General features: G+C 48.7%; 1 protein-coding gene across 1 annotated transcript in view; it reads right to left on the bottom strand.

The window, feature by feature from the left end:
- Positions 1–24,001, bottom strand: part of EGFR (epidermal growth factor receptor) — a 209,573-nt gene that overhangs the window by 10,997 nt on the left and 174,575 nt on the right. Inside the window, exons 17-22 of the mRNA XM_049641278.1 lie at positions 23,218–23,359; positions 22,225–22,347; positions 21,456–21,554; positions 14,291–14,476; positions 2,885–3,040; positions 1,894–1,969 (exon numbers count right to left, since the gene is read on the bottom strand). Of these exons, the coding sequence (XP_049497235.1) occupies positions 1,894–1,969; positions 2,885–3,040; positions 14,291–14,476; positions 21,456–21,554; positions 22,225–22,347; positions 23,218–23,359 (782 nt within the window). The remainder of the gene's footprint in view (positions 1–1,893; positions 1,970–2,884; positions 3,041–14,290; positions 14,477–21,455; positions 21,555–22,224; positions 22,348–23,217; positions 23,360–24,001) is intronic.

Raw genomic sequence — 24,001 nt, 5'->3', positions numbered from 1 at the left:
TTCAACTCCTAAGCATAACACATACATTCCAAATTTATTAAAATATTTTGTCTTGAGTGGGGACTAGAGAGTGGGGTAACAGGATATGTTTTCTAAACTAAAACTTCAGGCTTACGGTTTAACAATTCCAGCGTACTGCCAGGGACAGCAGATCGATCCTAATGGCTGACAGCACATCTTCTGCCGAAATGAAAACCACATGACCGCCATAGTGATGCTGAGTCTCTGATACTGGTTGTAATCATTCAAAGGTATTAAGTCACAGAACTGTAGAGAGTGTTCATTGATTCAACAAATGCGGATCAACTCACGAACTGTGAGTTGGCTCACGCCAGTGGCAAGAATGGAAACGCGGCCACATGATCCTGGACAAGCCAGACCTGTCGTGATTGTGATCTCACCCACCGTGGTTAGGGGCTCAGGTCTTATTTGGAACATACGTGGAAAACCAAAGAAGGATGATACTCAGAGAAGTAAAAGCCTGCTTTAGTTTAAAAATAGTTTTTGCCTGTTGTCTGGAGAATAGATGAATGTGTGTAGAACAGGAAGAGAAAAGACCCATGGCAACTCTTGCTATGGTGTCACTGAGGGAGGGAGGTGACAATGCGGATGCCTCTGGCCGGGATTCAGGATCAGGAAAAGAAGCATTTCCTCCTATCCCTCTTGGGGAGTAGACATATCTTGGAAATGACTGAACTAACAAGGCATCAGAAGAGACTTATTTCCTCATCTGGTTCATTCATGGCAGGCAGCCCCGCTCACAGGCACGTGTAAAAATTCACTTGTTCACCCACAAAGACCTCTGTCTTTGTAAAGCTTGCATTCTCAGCAGAAGACAAAAATCCATGAAATTAAAGCACATTTAGAATATTAGGAAGTCAATAGTACTATGAAAAAAAAAAACACTAAACAGATGATATCCTGAATGATTTGGTTTTGTTACAATAACTAAATTACTCTTGGAAATTTGTTTCAATATTTCTCTCCCCAAGTACCCATTTCTACGGAGGGGGGTGGCCCCACCCCTTCACCCCCATTGCTTTAATAGGGGAAATAGACGGATAATTCATGGATAAATATATTAGATGAGCTGTTTGGCAGCCTTCCAGCAAATTGCTGGACTTGTGAGGGCTGACTGTGAACAGATGTGGGTGCCTAGCACAGCAGTCAGTGAAAATGTGCTAGTGACACTTTCTTAAATGGTGAGGCCCTTGTAGGCTCAGGACGTCCTTTGTACAAAGGCAATGAGGCAAGAATGGGAAAGGAGTGTTTGAGAGGAGAGGCACAGGCCTGTGCAGGGCCATGGGGAGATTTGGAGGGGGAAACAGAGAGTCAGTCCCGATGAGATGTCCTCACTAGAGCCACAAGCAGTAACTATTTCCCTTGCCTACTATTATTATTTTTTTCCCCACAGACACATCCTCACAGTGCACTCTTGTCAAGTCATTCTCTCTGATACACACAGACCACCATTCACTGCAGGAAACAACAGCCACTGAGTTAGTCCATCACAAAACCTCATTTCTCTACCCGGAAACTCTTCCCCATGAAACCTCATTTGTCATCTGCCTTTGGTTCACTTCAAATCCATGGCAAGAGGTCAAGTTTGGTTTGATGTCGCAGGTACAGGCATTTCCTAAGTCCAAGCTCTCTCTCCCTCCCTTTCCCCCCTCTTGACTAGTTCACTGATATCTCCAGTGACAGGCAGTGTGGTAGTTAGACTCAATTTCCTTTGTCATGTCCTTAGTATAACAGACAGCAACGAGGACACTATTATCAGCCATTGTCTCAAAAGACAGTATTTGGATGACAGAGCATATAATGTAAATCAACAAACGATACAAGCCGGCTTAGTCTCAGTACGCATTCATTAGCATCAAGATTTTGACTCACCATAGCTCCAGACGTCACTTTGGTGGGTGTAAATTCGGTGTAAAATTGATTCCAAAGCCATCCACTTGATAGGCACCTTGGAAGGATGAGAGAAAAAGTAATAAGGTAAACTGTTAGCTTCCCTCTGTTGAAAAAAAACTAGATCACATTGGAACAAATTACAAGTGACAAATGTGGGAGAGCCAGGCCACTGTACCCCAGTACCCCAGGAGCAGTGCTCCCCCCGCCAGCGGGAGGAGCAAGTTTAACACCTGGTAGAAAACAGGGCTATTCTGTTGGTCCCCACATGCAGTTTCATAAATGCCCCAGCTGAGGACCTTTGGTCTGTGGGCTCTTCTGGTGAACTGGGTGCACCTGCTGGGGGCTGGGGGCCCTGGTCGTGCACTGTGGTCCTAGCCACCTCACGTTTAGGGGTGTTTGAAGCTGCTTGGAGCCATAGAGGCCAGAATGAAGCTTAAGAGGGGTACAGCCGCTTCAGAAATCCTGGGGGACCTGCACCCCTCAGTGCTGGGAGAGAGCCCCCCGGAGGACCCTCAAGCCTGTCTGGGAGGAGGGAGCCAACTCTACAAGAGTCACGGAGACCCTCAGGAGCTCTAGAACAGCATGGGGAATTTTCCATATTTCTAAGATGTCCTCAAGAGCTGTGTGCCACCAAATTAGCTGTAACACTTCCCAGATGCTCCTCTGAAGGGTGCTATATCCTGGAGGAGGAGGCTGAAACCTAACCTTGGCCAACGGTCACCTGAAGACAGAGCTGGCTCTCGGTCGTGGCTTTGGCCTCTGGACGTGATAGAACCATCTATACCTACTCTGCCAGCAAATCCTGCTCTCAAAGCAGCGCCTCCAGCCTGCGCGGCCAGAAGATGACCCTGGCTCGACCCAGGTGTCAGGGCAGCTGCTGTGACCTCACCCAGAACTTCTGAGAAGGTCCCCTACATGGGTCAGTTTGCTGGCAAGAAAATGCTTGCTGGTCTACCAGCCAGCTTCTTACTTTGCCTCCTTCCGCGTGGTATTCTTTCTCCTCGGCGCCAAGCAGTTTGGCCAGCCCAAAATCTGTGATCTTGACATGCTGTGGCGTCTTCACCAGGACATTCCTGGCTGCCAGGTCACGGTGCACCAAGCGCCGGTCTTCCAGGTAGTTCATGCCCTGAAACATGGGGCCGTGCGGTGAGGGAACGCACTGGTTAGCCGACTCCCCTGGAGAGCACGGACCTGGGTTCATACAAAGATGGCAAGGCGCTCCCCTGGGGAGAGCTGGTGCCTGCACACAGGGATTTGAGGCCATCTTCACACAGGCTCTGAGCTTTCTGCGTCAGGGACTTGTGTTTGCACCCATCTGTGTGCTTCCCCTGCAGGACACAGTTACTTGCACCCTCAACACTAGTAACCACCTACTAAATTTTTTTTTTTTAATGGTAATTCATTTTTAGAGAGAGAGAGAGAGAGACAGAGTGCAAGCAGGGGAGGGGCAGCGAGTGAGGGAGACACAGAATCCGAAGCAGGCTCCCGGCTCTGAGCTGTCAGCACGGAGCCCGGCATGGGGCTCGAACCCACAAACTGAGCCGAAGTTGGACGCCCAACCAACTGAGCCACCCATGTGCCCCAGTAACTACCTACTAAATAGTGACAGAGCCAGAAGTCTGCTGTAGGGCTGAGACTTGGCTGGACGACTGTCTGGACTCGGGCAACTGCGCCCCCTGCCTGGTGTCCCCTTCCCTGTGCTTAGCTGATCTACGAAGCAGGGAAGGTAAGGGTGCTCACCAGGCTGGGGCAGAGCCCTGCTTCTGGGTGATGTGAAGCCACACTCCCCTCCTGCTTCCCTGGACAACCTGACGGGATTCGCTACCAATGGAGAAGATTGTTTCTTTTTCCAGTTTGATTTTTTTTTCATTGCAATCACGTGGATACTGCATCTGCTTTTACAAGGTGGCCCTTCCCACCCCCTCTTTGGGTTGCCGCCCTAATTCTGTTGTAACCAGAGTCACTGCTAAAGCAAAAGAAAGAAAGAATACTTGAGAAGCACCCAGCACATTGCCTGACACCTGAATTCCCAGAAGTGTTACCCCTCAACTCCTGTCCTTGCCCACGGCTTTCTTGGGGTCTGTCGCATGCACTTCCTGCTGGCAGGTGAGGTCACTTCCGGCCGCTACTCCTCCTTGCTCCATGCCTGCCTGGCTCAGCCAAGCTCCCTGGGACCCTCCCAAGCTCCAACCTGTTGACATGAGCGTGGCAGCTCTCACCTCTGTGCCGGGCCAGTCTGGCAGGTGGGAGAAGCCATTAGGTCCTGCAGACATCTTATGTTTTTGTCCCACATTCTCTCCCACTTAACTCACAAATGTGCCTCTCTCTCACCAGCCGGGAGAATGGGCCAGGTTTCCAACCTCCTTTACAGCCGACACTCATGAGGTCCCCAGTAAAGACAGGCACAGAAATGCTTATTGAAATGCATGAAATGGAACCAAATGGGCTTCACTGACCCCGTGTTACTCTCTAGCTTTTTCGTAGCTATGGCGGGACTTCCATGTTGGGGCAATGGCAGGGAGTACCTGTAGGTAGGAATGGATTCCCAGATTTTCTGGCAAATTCTTTGCTTCCTTTTGCATGGATGTTATTAGTGAAGTGGCATTAAAATTTTTTTCTTGGGGCGCCTGGGTGGCTCAGTCGGTTAAGCGTCCGACTTCGGCTCAGGTCACGATCTCACTGTCCGTGAGTTCGAGCCCCGCGTCGGGCTCTGTGCTGACTGCTCAGAACCTGGAGCCTGTTTCAGATTCTGTGTCTCCCTCTCTCTCTGACCCTCCCCGTTCATGCTCTGTCTCTCCCTGTCTCAAAAATAAATAAAACGTTAAAAAAAAAAATAAAAAAAATTTTTTTCTTATTATTTTTTTTAATGTTTATTTATTTTTGAGAGAGAGACAGAGCGTAAGCAGAGGAAGGACAGAGAGAGAGGGAGACACAGAATCCGAAGCAAGTTCCAGGCTCTGAGCTGTCAGCACAGAGCCCGACGCGGGGCTCGAACCCATGAACTGTGAGGTCATGACCTGAGCTGAAGTTGGACGCTTAACCGACTGAGCCACCCAGGCGCCCCCAATTTTTTCTTTCTAGAGCAAAACTAACCCTCATAGGAAAGTAGGATCTTAGGAAGATGCTACCAGTAATTAGTCTTTGCAGGCTATTTTTGAGGGCTTCAATGTTTTTCTTTCCTTGGGAAAAAAATGATTAATTCCCACGTCTCTCTTCTCTGTGGTACTATCTAGAAAGTTCCTGAATGTTTAAGATACTGTTTGACTTAAGTGCCCCCGTTCTAAGATTTCTCAGGTGCTGCATAATAAGGTTAATAGGGCTCACGTCTACTCAAGAGGAAACCAGCAGCCTCTCCCTGGGACAGCGTTTCCAAATTAGGGATTATTATTTAGGAATGGCATGTGGAGAGTGAGAGGGAAGGAACAGAAGCTGAAAAAACACTTCCAAACAGAAGGCTGACTTACTACGCCCTGTCACCTCTCCCCACGACCCCTTCACAGGGGGCTCCATTCATCAGCTTCCTTTTCTCCTTTGGTTCCTGCTTGGTCCTCCTGTCTCTTATACAAGAGTAAGTCCTCTATTAAACATGGTGTACTCTTACCCATTCCAAAAGGGTTAATTGAGCTTGGCCTCTCGCCTGGTTAGCGCAACATGTGCATTCCAAGCTGTATTAGCTCACTTGTTCTCCCTCCTTCCTTCTCTCTTGCCCTTGTTTTCTCTTTTTCCTTCCACCCTGCATGGCTTGCGTGCTCATCAGACCTTTCCCGAAGATTTCCTCAGTGGTAGGGATCACGTAGCTGTTGCACATTCATATAGTAATGATCACACATTAAGTCCTGACACACGGGAGCCCGTCAACCTTGCCCTATCCCTCTCGCTTTATTTCAAATTTGTGCTCTGAGTTCACAAGACCCCCAAGGGGGGACGTTAGAGGGAATTTCCAGCTTCGTCTAACTACCATCTCAGACCTTTCATTCTGCCTATTGGAATGCCTAACAATCTGTGCACTGGACACATTTGCACAAAAGTTGTTGAAAAATGAATGAATGAATGAATGATCAGAGCAGTGGACAGTTGTGAGCACTGATGATGTGCCAGGCATTTCAAATACACCTCCAAAGAAAGCCACTCTGGCGCTGGGGTCCCGGCACCCACATGACCACCTTGAGAGCCGCCCCAGAGGGTCTAGAGGCCGGTCAGACCAAGCGCTCTGGGTCCTTAAGACCACCATTGGGACCCAGACCTAATTTCCTACTGATACTCGCATGCTGGCCCAAAGGCTGCCTCAGATGTCGAAGAAACTCCAAATAAACAAACAAAAAGACCCTCCGGTCTTTAAAGGACCAGAACCACTTTAATAAATTGTGACGTCTTCTCAGAACATCAGTCTTTAGAGAAGCCTTGGGAATGGGGAGGAAAGAGCCGTTTACATCCTCTGGAGCACCAGCTAATCAGCCAGAGGGGTTTAAATCAGAGATGATTTGGGGGCGGCAAGATTAGGCTCATTTGAACTTAGATAAAACTCTGTTCATCAAGTCTCTGTCCCACACTATAGAGGCAGTTTCAAAGACCATCTCAGGGCCCAGCAAAGTTATATTTTAACCAGTCAGCAAAGATAAGAGACGTGATAAGAGCCCATCTACACAGAGAACCACAGGAAGCTGTATCAGCACAGGCTCAGTAGGGCCTCTTTGGGGAGCTCATTTCCTGGAGAGATCCTCTCTTTAATTTAAATCAACATATTTATTTTTGTTAATTACTACAGGACAGCTAGGATGAATTTTGAAATACGAAGGTTATACGGGAATTTGAAGAGCCAGCTTGGAACCTGTATGCACACAAGAGAAGCCCAGGGATATGCTTCACATGGATATTAAGGATTTTTCTGGCATACCACCTACGGAAGAAGAAAGGACTGGGGGTGGTTGGGTTTGACATTTACAGACTCTTTTCCCCGAGGGCTGCAGCATCCTACAACTCTTGGGAGGAGTCCAGAGTGAGAGGCTGGGATCCATTTCTGTTCTATTTCATAAACAGCCACGGGGAGTCCATTGACCCCTGACTTCATGAGTACGGAAATGGCACAAAGTAGGAAGTAGAGAGGTTGGCAGATGGATTTGGCAGAGTAAACTCAATAGTATGTTTCACCTACCACTGAGCCCCTACCCAGAAGAGGTAGAAAGTGTCAGAATTTCCAATCCCAGACAGGGCTCGTTTGGCACCAACATCCTACTGTGAGGGGACAGGAGACCAGCCAGGCTCACTGGTCTGTGGGTTCTGCCCTGAGCCATGACAGCAAGTGCAAGAGTACGGAAAATGAAAACCACGATGAGATATCACCTCACACCTGTCAAAATGGCTAAAATTAACAACTCAGGCAACAACAGATGTTGGCGAGGATGCAGAGAAAGAAGAACCCCTTTGCACTGTTGGTGGGAATGCAAACTGGTGCAATCACTGTGGAAAATAGAACAGAAATTCCTCAAAAAGTTAAAAATAGAACTAGTCTACAACCCAGCAGTTGCACTACTAGGTATTTATCCAAAGGCTACAAAAATGCTGATTTGAAGGAGCACACGCACCCCGATGTTTATAGCAGCACTATCAACAACAGCCAAAGTGTGGAAAGAGCCCAAACATCCAACAGCTGATGAATGGATAAAGAAGATGTGGTTTATATATACAATGGAGTTTTACTCAGACATCAAAAGGAGTGAAATCTTGCCATTTGCAACAACGTGGATGGAACTAGAGTGTATTATGCTAAGCGAAATAAGTCAGACAAATATCATATGATTTCACTCATATGTGACATTTAAGAAACAAAACAGATGAACATAGGGGAAGGGAAGGAAAAATAAAAACAGAGAGGGAGGCAGACCATAAAAGACTCTTAACTATAGAGAACAAACTGAGGGTTGCTGGAAGGGAGGTTGGTGGGGGATGGGCTAAATGGATGATGGGCATTAAGGAGGCCACCTGTTAAGGATGAGTACTGGGTGTTATATGTAAGTGATGAATCACTGGGTTCTACTCCTGAAACTTTATGTTAACTAACTTGACTTTAAATAAATATATTAAAAAAAAAAAAGAAAAGAAAAGAATACAAAACAGTATGGACTTGGGAGACTGGCTGCCTGGGGCCCAGTCCTGATTTTGCTACTTAACTAGCTCAAGACCTCGGCAAGTGACTTACACATGTCTGTGCCTCAGTTTCCCCATATGTAAACTGGGCTCCTCAGATGGTTAAATAAGTTAATCCATGTAGAACACTCAGGATGGTGCCCAGTGAAAGCCCTTCATCATCTCCCCCAAACTGCCAAATCCACCCACACTTCTCCCTCCCTTTTGCCGTGAGCTTGAATTAGGCCGCGACTCCTCCACTTTCCCAAAAAGTCTGATCGTGAACAAATTCCCGAGAGGCGCCCTTTGCTTTCTTCATCCGAAGCTGTCTTCTTGTTGGGGCTTACGGGGCCCTGCCGGGGCCTCCCCTCCTCCTCTCTAGCTCCACACCCTGCCCTTCCCTTCCCGCAGCAGCCCAGCTCTCAGCCCCTGAGCTGCTCTGCATTCCTGACACTGTGGGATGGCCACCTCTCACTGTGTGCTCACTGCCAACAGGCGGGTCAGGCCTCTCACTCACGTCTCCAGCACAGAACTCTCGAGGCTAAGCCACAGGCTGGTGGTGTGCCCATCCCCTGCCCATCCCCCCCGTCCCCTCCCCACTGTCCTCACAGCACCTGGTGCCTGGCTGACAGACTGAGCCCACCTTGCCGGACCCCGTGTGTTCTTCATAGCAGCCTGCGGGAGTCTGTCCTCCCTGCACCCAGCTCTCCTGCTCTGACCATTCACTCCCTGCAACACTGCTAGCTGTGTGGCTCCGGTTCCCTCACTGGCTTATAAACTGGGGAGATAAGAAATTTCATCCTATTTATACATCTATTTCACACGATTCCTAATACTGGCACATACACGCCCAAGAAATGACGAAGTGAAATATCTAAACGTTGGTATTTTGATGCTTTGATATTTTAATAGCACAGTAACTTTTGGCTTTTTAATGACTTCCTGCAAAGCGATCATTTAGGTTGATTAAATGCAACCGTAACCTTTTGTGGAACATTCGAGAATAAGTAAAAAATAATCCAAATAACTGAAATTTCTGGTAACTGGATCTACTGTTTGGCTCTGTTGCTGATCTGTCTTGTTGCCTAGGTGTTTACGGAGGAGGGTGCTTTGCAGGGGAATCAGCTCCTGGAAGTCGTCCTTTCTGAGGACAGAGCAGAGGTCAGTGGTGAATCAGCACCCTTGGGCTGCACCTTGAACCTCACCTTGATGAATCCTGACCTGGAGCGTAGAGGGAGCTGACCTGAGTGGGAAGGCCAGAGCCCAGGCGGGACCAGGAGTCTGTGCATCTGAAGTTCCAGAGAATGGAGTGTCTGTTTGCCACGACACCCTGGTTAGACTAACAGACTGTAGCTCTTTTCCTAGTTCTTCAGCCAGCATGATTTTCATTCTCTCACACCCCTGCTCATCTATTATGACCACAGTAGAGTTTGTCAACATGGGTTTCATGACGGGGCACGCAGAACCGAACATACGTGGCCTGGAATGTTCTGGCTACATCAGGGTAGAACGAGCACTTCTTTCTCCTCACCTGGACCTGATAACCTGCGAATGGCTCTGCCCATCTTGTCTCCTCCCCCTTTTAGCGGCTCCCAGGCAGTGACGGTTCTGACAAATGTGTAGCCCATGAAAACACCTGGGGCTTCTTCAAATAAACTTACACCACACCAAGTAATCCCGTGTACTTCTAAAATGAAAGCTTTGAACTAACTTTTTAAGTTTATCCTTATTAAACTGTATCTCACAGCCTGACCTAAGCATGGTTCGGTGCCCATCGAGCTGTGGTCAGAGAATGGCCCTGCAGCCCATGTCTTCCCAAGAGCCTCTGCTGCCTCCTGCCTTCTGTCTTCAAACCCCACTGGGGCCTGATCCCGAGGATCCGCGATGTATGCCAATTCCCTGAAAACTCAACTCCGTGAGATCTTAATCAGGGTTAGGTGATGAGAAAGTTCTTTTGTCCCAAAGGTTTGGGAAAATGACGGATTAAGCACAGTCCGGAGAGCTTGCTTTCCTGCAGGACTTTGCAATAATGTGTGGGACAACGGATACTCGGAGGGGTATTTTCCAAGAGATGGATGATAGGATGATAGGATCTTTCAGATTACAACATACTATAACATTATTGTGCCATCTGATATATTTTCGGACTTACTAGCTGCCTTATGTAGCCAGAAAGAGTGGATACACTTTCTGAAGCAGCTAAGTCCCAGCAAGTGGGAGCTACCCGGCCTCATGAGCCAGGAGCTTAGGAAAGAAAGATCTTTCTGACGGGGGACAGGTGGCGGTCCTGAGACCAGAGAATAGAATCCATTTTCACCGTGTACGGTGAGGGGCTGTGGCTCTCTTCTGCTCTCCCAGTCCCATCCTGACCGAGTCCCTTCCTTCTTCTCTTTTCTTTTCCTTTTGCCCAGGTGATATAATTTGTCCTCTCAGCAGTTCAGCCAGGAAAATAAACTTGCCTAACAGTGGCCAGCTCTCCATCAATATTGAGAAAACTTCCCAAGAGAGTCCATGCCTTTGTAAATCAATGCAGGACGTTTATAAGTCAATGCATCCCACTTTAAAAATGCCACGAGTTTAGTTTCTGGTCAGCCACTAAGTGTTTCTGGGTGGTTTCAAAAACAGCATTTCATACTTAGATAAAAAGTCACTAACCCAAGAGCAAATTTCTCTCTTCACAACTGAAGAAACCATTATTTTCCTTTCCCTCCGGGACAGGCACTCCATCACTACAGCTATTCAAATAGAGTGGGAAAAGATTTCTCTTCTGAATTAGAGAGCAAATCTACCCCAGACCGCTAACAGCCACCACCTGGAAGAACATCAATGTGAAGTAAGAGCTAAACAAAGTACAATAGACAGAATAGTGGATTTCAATTAACAGGCTGAAATTGTGAGTAACGCTATACAGAGAACGATCCTGCAAAACTCTCAGGCCCTGGAAACTCAACTCGGGGACTCTGGTAACTCCTATGACAGGGCCCAGGCAAAGCTGAATTCCTCCTTGCTGTGGCTACCAGCATATTTATGTTTGTGTGTTTTTTTTTTTTCCACTTTGGTCGGAGAAGCCGGTGTTTAGGGTAAAATACACTTCCAACTTTGTAGACACCAGGGGTCAGGCAGATTGAAACGTAAGGTTGCAAAGGAGAGAGAGGAAAAAAAAAAAAAAACAACAAAACTCACGACTGCGGGAAGATCCGGAAACAGGAGATGCTCTACTAAATGAAAGCGGATGTCCAACTCGAGGAAGACAGCATTTCAGCTTAGATTTCAGTTGTTGATGCAACAAAACTTAGCCAAAATACGGGGCAAGAAACGGAGAGAGGGAGCATTCAGTGAGCACCACGTGCATGCGGGAACCATGATAGATGCGTCACAGAGGCTAAAAGGGGTTGTCCTCACCACCCGGGAGGACCGATGGCAGAATCTCGTTTACAGCCAAAGAGACTAGGCACAAAAAGACAAGCAACTTGCCGGAGGTCACATGGCTAATAAATGCCACCACTGAGATTTGAATCTACAGTCCGCTGACTTGTAAACACAGTTCTGTATTGGACAAAACTTGCTGAGGCTATGTGCCCCATCACAAAAAATGTCACTTTCGTGGAGCTGGTGGTTGCCATGAGATAATTAGAGAAGAAATGCTCAGTCTCTTGGCACCCTCTGGTGAAGTGGGCCTCATGAATCTGGGAGGAGAAGCTGGCCGCAGGTATACAGAGATCTGGACACTCTGCCCCGGGTGGCGATGCGGCCAGGACGCCCACTCTTCCAGGGCTCACCTTCCAGATGGGGCAGGTGGGCACACGCTCGAGTGAACAAGTACATAAGCCACATCTTTCCAGGTAGCAAGATGTGCTTAAAAGAAAATAAAGCAAATAAAGCAAGGTACGGAGGGCCATACTCCCAGTTTGTTGCCTTAGATAATCGAGGAAGAAAGCTAAGTGAGAATTTCTGGGTTCAGGAGTCAGCGTATGAGCAGACCTCTAGGAATAATTCTATATTCAGTAAAACCTACTTGAGGCTAACCACCTCCTCCCCCAGATCAGCCACTGTTCCGGACTGAATAGGGTCCCTGAGTTTCATGCTGACCAGGAGCCTCATAAAGTGACCTGGTTTGTTTGGATACAGGGTGTTGGAGATGTAACCAGGTAAAGGTCTCGGATGAAATCACCCTGGATTTAGGGGTGACAGGTGTCTTTTAAGAGAATGGAAAAGGCAATTTTGACTGAGACACAGAGAAGGAGGCTATGTGAAGACTCAGGCAGAGGTTGGAGGGACACAGCCAGGAGCCTGGGGATGTCTAGAGCTACCAAAAAAGGAAAGGCAAAGACAGATTCTTCCCTAGAGCCTTCAGACAGGGCATGGCCCAGCTGGCACCTTGATTTTGGACTGCTGAGCTGCAGAGTTGTGACGGGGTGAGTTACCGTTGTGGTAAGCCACCAGTCTGTGACAATTTGTGGCAGCCTCAGGAAACTGAACCAGTCACAGAAATAATGAGCATTTTCATGAAACCATAGCATCTGAGGCATGGCTCCCCACTTCCAGGGCTGTTCTCTAATAACACGAATAACCCCTCTGCTCTGTGGCCAGGGTACGGCTGGGAGAATGACAGGAACACCAGGAGACTAGAGACGGTGAGAAGAGGAGAGCCCCCCCACTTCCCAGGGTGCTGGGAGCCTCCAGCAGCTGTAGATGGCACCGGAATAAACAGCAACGTGCTGCACTCTGGTCATCCTGGGAGGTGGTCTCCCACTTGGCCAACATGGCCCAGAACCCTGGATTCAGGAAAGGAGCCTGCCTTCCCTTGGTGCCAGTGCTCTCAGCAAGAGTCTGTCCTGTGGTATTATGGGCATCCACTGGCTGGCCAGTGCCCCAGACATGTTTTATTTGTCCTATCAGTCACCTCACACACCTGCTAGGAATTAAGATCAGAACAACTGCCAGAGTAATTCCACAGGACTGACTACCACCACGACACAGGGTGATGTGAGCAGGCAGGAACCAAACAACATCCGGTGGAAGACAGGCTTTCTGACTCTGTGGCCCCAGCACACCCCTCCACACCCTGCCGCACTGGGGAGACAGACAATGTCAATGACATACACGCTCAGAAAGGGGCCTGCCCACAAACTCCCCAAATTCAACCCAGTAAAACATTGCCAGTAAAAAACAGAATTTGGCCAGTTGGGTTGCAAATAACTGATGCAGTGCTGGGATCAAGAGAGAGAGGTCTGAGGGGAGCCTGGGCCACTCCATCGGTTCAGTAACTGACTTCGGCTCGGGTCATGATCTCGCCGTTTGTGAGTCCGAGCCCCGCTACGAGCTCGCTGCTGTCGGCCTGTCAGCACAGAGCGCGCTTCAGATCCTCTGTCCCCTTCTCTCTGCCCCTCCCCACCTCGCACTCTCTCAAAAATAAATAAACATTAAAAAAAAAGGGGGGGAGTTTTGAGATTAAAGTACAAGTCCTTTGGAGGCCAGATGGGTACTTAAATACCCAGCACATGGCTCTGCTTCTGTCCTCAGCACACAGGTAGGGCCACCTGGCCAAGCATTATCCGCCCTCCCTCACTCTGGATCAGGTCTGTTAACAGAGGAGGGGTGGGCACATGAGGAGTCCCAGTGAAGCAGCAGAAGCACCTGTTCACCTGCCGGGTCTCACACCCAGCACCTGCCCTTGTCGTCACAGCCACACTGCCATCTGAGTCCCAGCCTCGGCCTCAGCCTCCCTGCTTGCCTTGTTATCAAGTCCCGACTGGGCAGAAGCCACATCTTGACCGTAATAGTCAACACAAAGAACGCCAGAGAAATGAGAGCATTGGCCATCAAATCATACTAACCACCTAATAAAGAGAAAATTGTTTAAATGTAGTCATATCATTAGATTTTCAACGTGCAGTGGGACAGGCACTGATTTGATGCCAAAAGCAATCAATTCAACTGAAACCAAAATAATGGAGAGCGTATGTTGTGTGTCTGGGTACACACGCACACTCACGCATGTACCCTTGCGGCAAACTTAGTTGTCCCAGGATGGAGAACCCAATTGTCGATTTTCCAGCTGTCTTTATTTTTTTCCCCTTGTTGTTTTTCTTCGGGGCTCCCACGAATGACCGCATCCTCCCAGGCCATGAGGGACAGGCACCGCGAGCTAAGGCAGCTGCACCTCCTGTTTAGTGGGCATCTCTACCCTACTTTCGGAGCTGGGCCCTGCTCTGTGCACAACCCGTCTGGGTGGGCTTCCACGTCGACTTACCTTCGCAATCTGCACACACCAGTTGAGCAGGTACTGGGAGCCGATGTTGTCCTTGTGCTCGCGGACATAGTCCAGGAGGCAGCCGAAGGGCATGAGCTGTGTGATGAGCTGGACCGTGGACGTCAGGCAGATGCCCAGGAGGCGGCACACGTGGGGATTGTCCACACTGGCCATCACGTAAGCTTCCTGCATGAAGGAGAGGAGAGGAAAGCATTAGAAAGGTCCCCCTATGGTGGCTGACGGGAGAGGCAGGCAGAGCCCTTTCCGGGTAAAAAGAAGCAAAGCGCAAACGTGATTTTGAGTTCCAAAGTGTGTACTTGCGGAGGACGGGGCGGCCCATGAAAGATTCAGTGCAATGGACATTTACATTCACGCGAGGTCTACTGCACACGTATCAGGCTGTGAAAGGACCCATGAGTGGAAGACGGGACCCTGTGAGTGTGAAGCAAGGCTTTCCGTCTACAGAGAGACCCGCGCAGCATTTGGCAACAGCACACTGAATGAAAACGGAACCCGCTGATGTCTCTGTTCTTAAGACCTCTGTCTGAAGGCCAAAGCTGCTGCACCCTGAAATGTTGTCAGGGCTGCAGAAATCCGTGTCTGGGCCCCTACGCCTTGGTAATGCCTTTCTCGCTGAATGGAGACACGTGTGCAGAGGTATGATGGTGAAAGTTCCCAGCAGAGGTCACACAAGCCCGCAAGTGGCCCCGGCGAGAGACCTCACTTCTCAACAAGGCCGGGTCTCAGCGGGCAATGGTCCACCGCACCACCATGGTCCTGGGAGTAGAGCCAGAGAGGCCCTTCTGGGTGGCTTTGAACCGGACAGAGGGCATTACGTTACAGTGACTGCAGACTCTGTTGGCTGCCCGGGATTCATTTGTTTTTTGTTGATGTTGTTGTTTTAAGTTTTTATGTATTTTTGTGTGTGTGTGTGTGAGAGAGAGAGAGAGAGAGAGGAACGCGCGTACACATGCGAGCATGTCGGGGAGGGGCAGAGAGAGACAGGGGGAGAGACTGAATCCCAAGCAGCCTCCACACCGTCAGCGCAGAGCCCGATGTGGGGCTCGAACCCATGAACTGTGAGATCATAACCTGAGCTGAAACTGAGAGCCAGACACTTAACCGACTGAGCCACCCAGGCGCCCCTGCCCAGGATTCATTTCTCAAGAGAGGGGGGGTGGATGCTGCCGCCGTGCCTCAGTCTCAAGATGGGAAACTGTGCTGTTCTGCAAAGTGCCCCCTCCCTCATTTAACTGGCTGTCACAGCAGAGGCCTTTTGGGACACAGAACTGTGACTACAGACTTTATTTTAACCCTTCTATTCTTGGGTGCAAGAAGCAGGTTTTATTTCCAACTGCGCACACAATGGGACCCTCTCTTCTGTCTCAACAGCACCCATAAATTCTGTCCTCCCTTCGAACACCTTTAATTCAGATGTGACAGGGACCACATGGCCTGCAACAGAGAGCTCAGAAGTTCTTTCATATATTCCCACCACTCCTGAGGGCGGAATGTGGACTTGGCCCCCAGGAGAAGGGGGATGCTTGGGTGAGAACATCACAGGAGCCAGGGGTGACAGAAGAGACCGAGGACACAGGTCGCTGGGCTGGGGGTGGAGGGCAATACACATACTCCCAAACTCAAACCTGATCACATCATCTTTCTTGCCTTCAGCCTTTCTCCGGCCTCACAGTTCCTGGGCAGCCCCAGGCCTTGAACGTCAGCCCCTTCTCCGGAACCCCCCACCCCCCCTCCTTCCCCTTCTTCCTGCTCTGGGCTCTCTCAACCTCCCTCAGGCCCTCGCCCACAAGAGGGCCTCTGCCTGGAATGTCTTTCCACCTCCTCTTTCCTTCTCTGACTCCTCCTCCGAGGGGCCTTCCCGACTCCCCAGTCTCAAACTCTCTTGGCATCTCGCAGTTTTTCCTTGGGGGAGCAGGCTCTTCACTGCCTGGGAACTTGCTGGAGATACAAATTCCTGGGCCCCACCCAGGCCTACCCTACCGTGTGAGATGCCGGGAGGTGCGCCCAGCAATCTGTTTGAACAAACCCCCCAGGGGATTCTGAGTGCTCAGGAGCACTAATCATAATCTGCTCTTAAATACTTGTGTGATTCTGAAAATGTCCTCCCTCCCCATCAAGCTCTTTGAGGAAAGGACTACATTCTCAGCTCCCGTCATTTGCCTATTTAGCGCCATATTTTGTTGGCAAACGCTGTTCATTTGTCGCCTCAATATCCCCTGCATGTACCTGAGGCCTCAGCAAGTGGGGTTAATGCCTTGGTGCGAGGGTGGACATTTATTCCTCTTTTGTCCTTCCAGTGGTACCAAACACCTGTCTAGGCACATAAGTGCCTCAAAACGGTCAGGACTGAACTACACTGAAATCATACAAAGGCAGAAATTCAAAGCAAATCAGAGACCGTGCCACTCCCATTAACAACAGCAACAAAAACTCCCTTAGCTTTTAACATTCGCTGCCAACGTCTGTGTGGATGCTTTCCTGCAGGCCTAGGCCCTCTCCTTGCAGGGAGAGCTGGGAGAGCTGGTATTTCTTCTGTATTATAAACATCGTATCACAACATTTAAGGGCAGGGTAGACATTTGACACTTATGCACATTCAAACATCGTTTAATCTTGGAGAAGGGCTGTTTATAAAACTTAGAACTGGAGGGTCCTGCAAGTCCCATATCTTCTGAGGCCGTTACTTGCCTGAAAGGGAAACTGAGGCCCAGGGAGGCGAATGGAGACGCCTTGTGTCAGAGCTGGGCCCACAGAAGGGTCTCCTCACACCCTCCACGAGCCCCCTCCTCACCCCACACGCTGCACCCTGTGGTCTCCTGTGATGCCTTGTTGAGCGCTCTGGTTAACAGGCTACCAGAAAGCTCGGAGACCTCGTGACACACACAGCACATATATAAATGTTTGCATTCTTTTTCCATTGCCTTCCCTAAACTTAAACTGGGAAGTCTATGGAAAAATTAAGAGGCCACGCGATTGCCAGAAAAGCACAAATCACGTCTCTCCCCCAAGTCTGGGAAACTGTACAACCATAACTCCAAAGAAGTCCTCTGGCCGTTCCTATTTTCTCAAGATCTGGTTGAGATTTGGAAACATGTTGTATTCATTTTCGAGGGGAGAAAAATCTGCAGAGCAGAGCAGTTTGAGCTGCCCATCTGTTGTGGGGCCGCGAGGAGCTGACCTGGACCGGGGGGATCGGGGAACGGAGCACGGGCGTGGGTGTCGGGCCACACAGAGCCTGGAGCCCTGCCAGGTCCCCGATCCTATTCAAATCCGATAGTGCAACAGAACTAGGTCATCGCTTCCGCCCCGCCCCCAAAAACAATGGACACGCTGTTTGGTCGTGTGTCCTGCTTGGTGTGCACAGAAGTTGAAGCGAGCTTTGTTCTGAGCTGTTTATCTTGGAATCTCAAAGGTGCACTGTGACTTGCAGAAAGAATGTGTGGTAGTCCACAACAGTGTCTGGACTGGACACACCAGCCACGCGCACAGACCGGCAGGCAGAGCCCACGTTCAGTTCGGAGACCCTGAGGCTGAGTCACATGGCAGGGTGCCTCTGAGGCTTTGGGACCTTGAAAGTCTATTATTTTGTCCCGGTTGCCAAAATGATGTTTGATGCCTTCCTTTTCACTTTTCTCCTTCAGCTGTGAACTATTTTAGGTTAAGAATTGGGGCAAAGAGGGGCGCCTGGGTGGCTCAGTCGGTTGAGCAACCGACTTCGGCTCAGGTCATGATCTCGCAGTTCATGAGTTCGAGCCCTGCGTCGGGCTCTGTGCTGACAGCTCAGAGCCTGGAGCCTGCTTCAGATTCTGTTTTCCCCTCTCTCTCTGCACCACCCCTGCTTGTGCTCTGTCTCTGTCTTTCAAAAATGAATAAACATTTAAAAAATTAAAAAAAAAAACAAAAAGAATTGGGGAAAAGAGGGCACCTGGGTGGCTCAGTTGGTTGAGCGTCCAACTTCAGCTCAGGATCTCACAGTCCATGAGTTTGAGCTCTGTGTTGGGCTCTGTGCTGACAGCTTGGAGCCTGGAGCCTGCTTCAGATTCTGTGTCCCCCTCTCTCTCTGCCCCACCCCTGCTTGCGCTCTGTCTCTGTCTTTCAAAAATGAATAAACATAAAAAAAAAAAAAAAAAAGAATTGGGGAAAAGAGGGCACCTGGGTGGCTCAGTCGGTTAAGCATCTGACTCTTGATTTCGGCTCAGGTCATGATCTCACAGTTCATGGGATTGAGCCCCGCATCAGGCCCTGTGCTGACAGCATGGAGCCTGCTTGGGATTCTCTCTCTCCCTCTCTCTCTCTCTGCCTCTCCCTTGCTGGCATGAACTCTCGCAGGCTCTCGCTCTCTCTCAAAATACATAAACATTAAAAAAAAAAAAAGAATTGGGGAAAAGGATTCCACTACATTTTAAACTCCTTCAGGAAGGCATACACTGAACCTTAAGAATGAAAGGTAGGTGCCCCTACATTTTTGAAACTGTACCAGTTAACTAAGCCACCACCAGCAGCTTAAACCAGAGGCTGCCGCGTGTATGTTCTGGATCTCAGTGCCTGATCTCAGTAGGGGAAGAAGGGTAGCCGGTATTGGGTGTGTGGGACCATTTACAAGTGAGTATGAGCACTTCAAAGGACACGTTCAGCCCCATCGGGCTGTCCTGTCACAGAACTGACTTGCCCTTAGCTCACTGTTGAAACTGGCCTTATAATCACTTCCCTTACCGGCTCCTCCTTTCCTTCAGGGGCTCTCCATCACCCAGGAATCACCCTGCCCTGATGGGATTGCTTGCGAATTCTGGGCAGACTGGGCTTCAGGAAAAGCAAATGACAAGTTCTCAAGTGTGTCACCCATGAACTGTGACAGCTGTGATGTCTGATATCAGAAAAGATAAGAGTCCAGTAGAAACAAGAATCAAAGGCAGGAACAAAATAATGGGGGGCAGGGGGGTAGAGAAAAGGAGTTGACACTGTGGTATGGTATACAAGAAAGTTAAGAGAGTAGATCCCAAGAGTTCTTAGGCAGGGAGCAACTTTTCTTTTTTTGCTTTTCTTATTGTATCTATATGAGGCGAAGACGCTAGTGAACCTTACTGCGGTATCACGTCACAGTATGTGTAAGTTGGGCCACCATGCTTTATGCCAGTTATATCTCAGTAACCCTGGAGAAAAAAACGCAAAAAAAACAAAACAAAACAAACAAAACTTCACCCAAAATGGAGGGAGAAGAGAGCAGGAGAGAAGCAGAGCCAGAGGTACACAGAGGCTCGTGATTTGTAAACTTTTCAGGGTTTACTTTATTGTCCACCCCTCCTCTACCCCACCACAGCAGATTTCCTCCGGTTTCAGGGGACCTGGAGGTCCTTTTCAGTGAAAACGACTTCTCCCCCAAAGCACACCTATTGTCTTCAAAATCCCCCTTACTCTGGGTTGTAAACATTGCTGAAATTCACATTTCAACCTTGTTTTGTGAGATTTATTGGAATGCCCTGAATGAGTAAAACACGAATTAAGGAAGCAGACTCCGCAAAAAAGATTTTCTTTTCAACGCAATACGTGAGGGAGCTGGAGGTTCTAAGTCAAGAGCCTTCGAAACATATTTCTTGCGGTTATGCCAATGAGAGCTGACGGTATATGTTAATTGGACTTCACGTTAATTTGTAAGCCATTGAAAATGAGAGGTAATTTTGCTCGATACGTATATCTTCAATGTGTGCGATTTGCTACTGCACTTTATTTATTAATACATCATCTCTCATTTAGGGTGTGCCAGAGTAAAGGAGGGAAGTCAGCTGGGGGTAATTGAAGTGTATACAGTGTTATGCCACTGGGAAGCTCATTGTGTCTAAACACATTTTTTAAAAGGCCCATGTTTGGGGCGCCTGGGTGGCTCAGTCGGTTAAGCGGCCGACTTCGGCTCATGTCATGATCTCGCGGTCCGTGAGTTCGAGCCCCGCGTCGGGCTCTGTGCTGACAGCTCAGAGCCTGGAGCCTGTTTCAGATTCTGTGTCTCCCTCTCTCTGACGCTCCCCCATTCATGCTTTGTCTCTCTCTGTCTCAAAAATAAATAAACGTTAAAAAAAAAATTAAAAAAAAAAGGCCCATGTTTGCTTTGTTTGGTATATATCCTGTGGGTTAGATGTAAGATGGGGGAGTATTACATTTGCCTCCTGTCCCTCCCCACCGTAGGATAACTAAATTCTCTAGATTTTTGAGGCAGTCGGTTTTCTTTTGCTTTGACTTGGTTCCCCTAACCTCCTGCTAAGCCTCTCCAGCTTCTCTTTCTCTGGCTCTGCCCTGGGACAGGAGCAAAAGTTTGCATCAACCCACAGCAAACAGAGGCCAATGGTGTTCACAAGGACACCCCAATAGGATTGTCCACTGGATCCTCCTGGGCATCCCTTGAAGCGGGCTCGGCCGCATTCCATGGTGGCCCCTCTTTCAGCCAACTGCTGTTTAAAGGGATGCAGTGCCCTCACCGACTGGTGAGGATCCAGAGAAGATGATGAAAGTTCAGTGGTACCGAAAGTAAAGATGTGCAAATAATCTTGTGGCACATTTCAAAGTCTTGCCCCATAAACTAACGGAGAACACTGGAAATAACATTTAAGCTATTTGGGGGAAAGTACCAAAGAGGGGCAACACTTTACAGAGCTTCTAGAGAGCATCCATACTATAATCCCAGGCACCTTTAAAAAAGCCACTTCAAAGATAACTTGGTAGAGCAAAATGGACACGTGCTTAAGGGGAAGAAATAACGATAGGCTGGAATCCTGTGCCAATCGCGTGAACGTGAGCAAGCTTCTTTATGCCTGCAAAGCAAACTGAGTGTTAACCCCTGCACCACAGACTCATGGGGAGAGTTCCTCATGTGCAAAGCAACTAGTCCTGAGCCTGGCCCTTGGTGGACAGCCAGCGATTGTGAGTTTCTATCCTTTTGGGAGACATAGCAAAATGGAGGACCCAAGTCTTCTCTATCGGAGAAGCCCTGAGAGGGAATTATACCAACTACAGCCTGAAGGGAAAAAAAGACATGAAAGTGAACATTTAGAATGTGGTGATGGAGAAAGTCTAAAACAGGGCAGTGTGTGGCTTCTAAAATGTGGCTTCTGATGCCCACACCTGTGGATAACTAGGAAACAAAGGAGAAACTCACATCAAGGATTTCCTTGTTGGCTTTTGGAGATGTGGCTTCTCGTAACTCCTTGATGGCCACGGGAATTTTAACCTTCTCACCTTCTGGGATCCAGAGTCCCTGTGACGAGGAGGGAGAGAAGACATTAACTGGCGACTGTCACACTATGCAATATGCTGACTCACAAGATGCACGGACTTTACCAGTAACACCATCCGAAAGGGTGAGGGACCTTGAGCACAGCTCTGTGCTCCAAGGTCACCAGTGCTAGGAGCCATGACATCTCAGCAGCTCTTTGGCTATATACTGTTCCATGAATCAGAGTAGTTAGATTACAAAAAACCCAAAGCTTGTGTGAGTTATAAAACCAGTGTGGATCATTTTGTCCAGAATTCTGAGATACTGGCTCTGGGTCTAATGGAAATCAGACTTGATATAACAGGATCCAGGAAAAACAAATTAAAAGCTGTTTTGACCTGGGCATTATTTGGATGCTGTCATGCAGTGAGAGGCAGTCCCCCTTCAGACTCCATCCCTGCCACTCACCCCTTTACAAAGTCAATGCTGTCCTCCACGATAACTTTGTTGTCTGTGTACAGGTCTCACAGGACCACTTATATGTCACCAGTATAAAAGATTCCCTCTCGACAACTTGGGGAAAACATCAGAATTTCCCAAACGCTGAGCTACACATAGAGTAGACAAGCTTGATAGACAGTAGACAGCCCAGGACTTTGAATATGCCCACCAACCTGCATCCCCAGAAGTCTCGGTGCCCTGGTGGCCTCACCTTGTACACTGTGCCAAATGCTCCAGAGCCCAGCACCTTGATCTTTTTGAATTCTGTTTCCTTTAAGATCCTCAAGAGAGCTTGGTTGGGAGCTTCTCCGCTGGGCGTAAGAGGCTCAACAAGCTGTGAGAGACAAGGAAGGAGGGTCGCGGCCTCAATGCTCAGGCCCACATGGGAGGAGGTGTGAGCCAGGCTCAGACACAGCCATGTGTGGATGGGCGTCAGCACCAAGAACCCACCATGCTCACTCAGAAGGAGGAACGCACACCTTCTCTTTAGGACTTCAGAAAAGATATGTTGGGACAGGGACTCCCTGATACAGGTGTCCTCGCACAGAAGAGCTCCATTTCAACAAATGCAATTTCGATTTCTGTTTCTAGCCAATAAGCCGGACTGAGAGTATTCTGGTGAGGGAAGTTTTGATATGGTTGGTCATTTTGGTAGCCTGTCGGGCCTCCTAACACACACAAGTGCCATTGTGCTATGAGCTGCTACGGGTCCCTCCTCCCAGGGACTCTGGCTTCTGACACACTGCCGGACACAAAGATGCCGGCCGAAGACCCACCAGTAGAGTGAGTCACAAACAGAGCTCAAAATGGAACGGCACTATTGTAGACAATGGGATTTGCCAAAGTAACATCTCAACATGTGCCTTCACAGGAATCACCAGACAACCTGTTTGCAAGCCCTTCTCCTGTGCATGTACCTGAGTGCTGTATGTTAAACAGGACTCCTATGGCTTTTGTATCTGTGTCGTGAGACTTATAATAGGAACATTGGCATTTCACTCCAGAGAGGTACCAAAACGTCATTAATTGTTTATACCTGGACATTCAGAGATTCTTTCTGGTTTTTCCATCGTAAGCAATAAGGCATAATAACACAATTACATATTTAAAATAGTTGGCAACACTTGGCAGGAGAGCCTTCGTTCCTGTCTGGGGTTCTGGGGAGAGGGGCACTGGTGGGCGTGCGGCCTGGGCACCTACTCACCTCTCTTTCCTGCAGCAGTCTGCGAAGTGTGCGCTTGCGGACGATGTGGCGTCGGCGCAGAAAGAGGCCCACCCCAAGGGCCACCACCACCACCAAGAGGAGGCCCCCAACAATCCCAGTGGCGATGGATGGGATCTTGGGCCTGGAACAAGAGGGAGACGTGGAAAAGTGAGGTTTGGTGACAGACTCTATTACATTGGCATTGTATGTACTTCCTGCATGTTTTGGTACATTGACATCATTTAACATCATCTCAGAAAATAGATACCATGTGGCTTCTACAGAGAGGAAAGAAAGCAAAGAGTTTCTAGGGTAGTGTTTCCACCTTCTTGAGCATAAGAGGCTTTGCCCCCAGGTTTGGTTTTTTTTTTTTTTTTTTTTTTTTGCATTTTTTAAATTGACCTATCATCTGGACATCTCCATATGACTTCTTTTCTTTTCTTTTCTTTCCCTTATTTTCCTTTCCTTTTCTTTTTTCCTTCCTTCCTTCCTTCCTTCCTTCCTTCCTTCCTATCATCTATCTATCTATCTATCTACCTATCTATCTATTGAGAGAGAACATGCACACACACACATGGGGCAGGGGCAGAAGGAGAGGGAAAGAGAGAATCCCAAGCAGGCTCCACACCTAGATGGGCTTGATCCATGAGATCATGCATGACCTGAACCAAAATCAAGAGTTGGATGCTTAACCAACTAAGCCACCCGGTGCCCCGACAGTTATATTTTAATCTTTTAAGAAACCACATAATTCAAAAAGTAACTCAGACTTCAGTAATGCTTT

This window comes from Panthera uncia, chromosome A2 (assembly GCF_023721935.1).
Source record: "Panthera uncia isolate 11264 chromosome A2, Puncia_PCG_1.0, whole genome shotgun sequence".
Classification (NCBI taxonomy): Eukaryota; Metazoa; Chordata; class Mammalia; order Carnivora; family Felidae; genus Panthera; species Panthera uncia.
The sequence above is the reverse complement of the archived record's forward strand: the minus strand, read 5'-3'. Positions and strand labels throughout refer to the sequence as shown.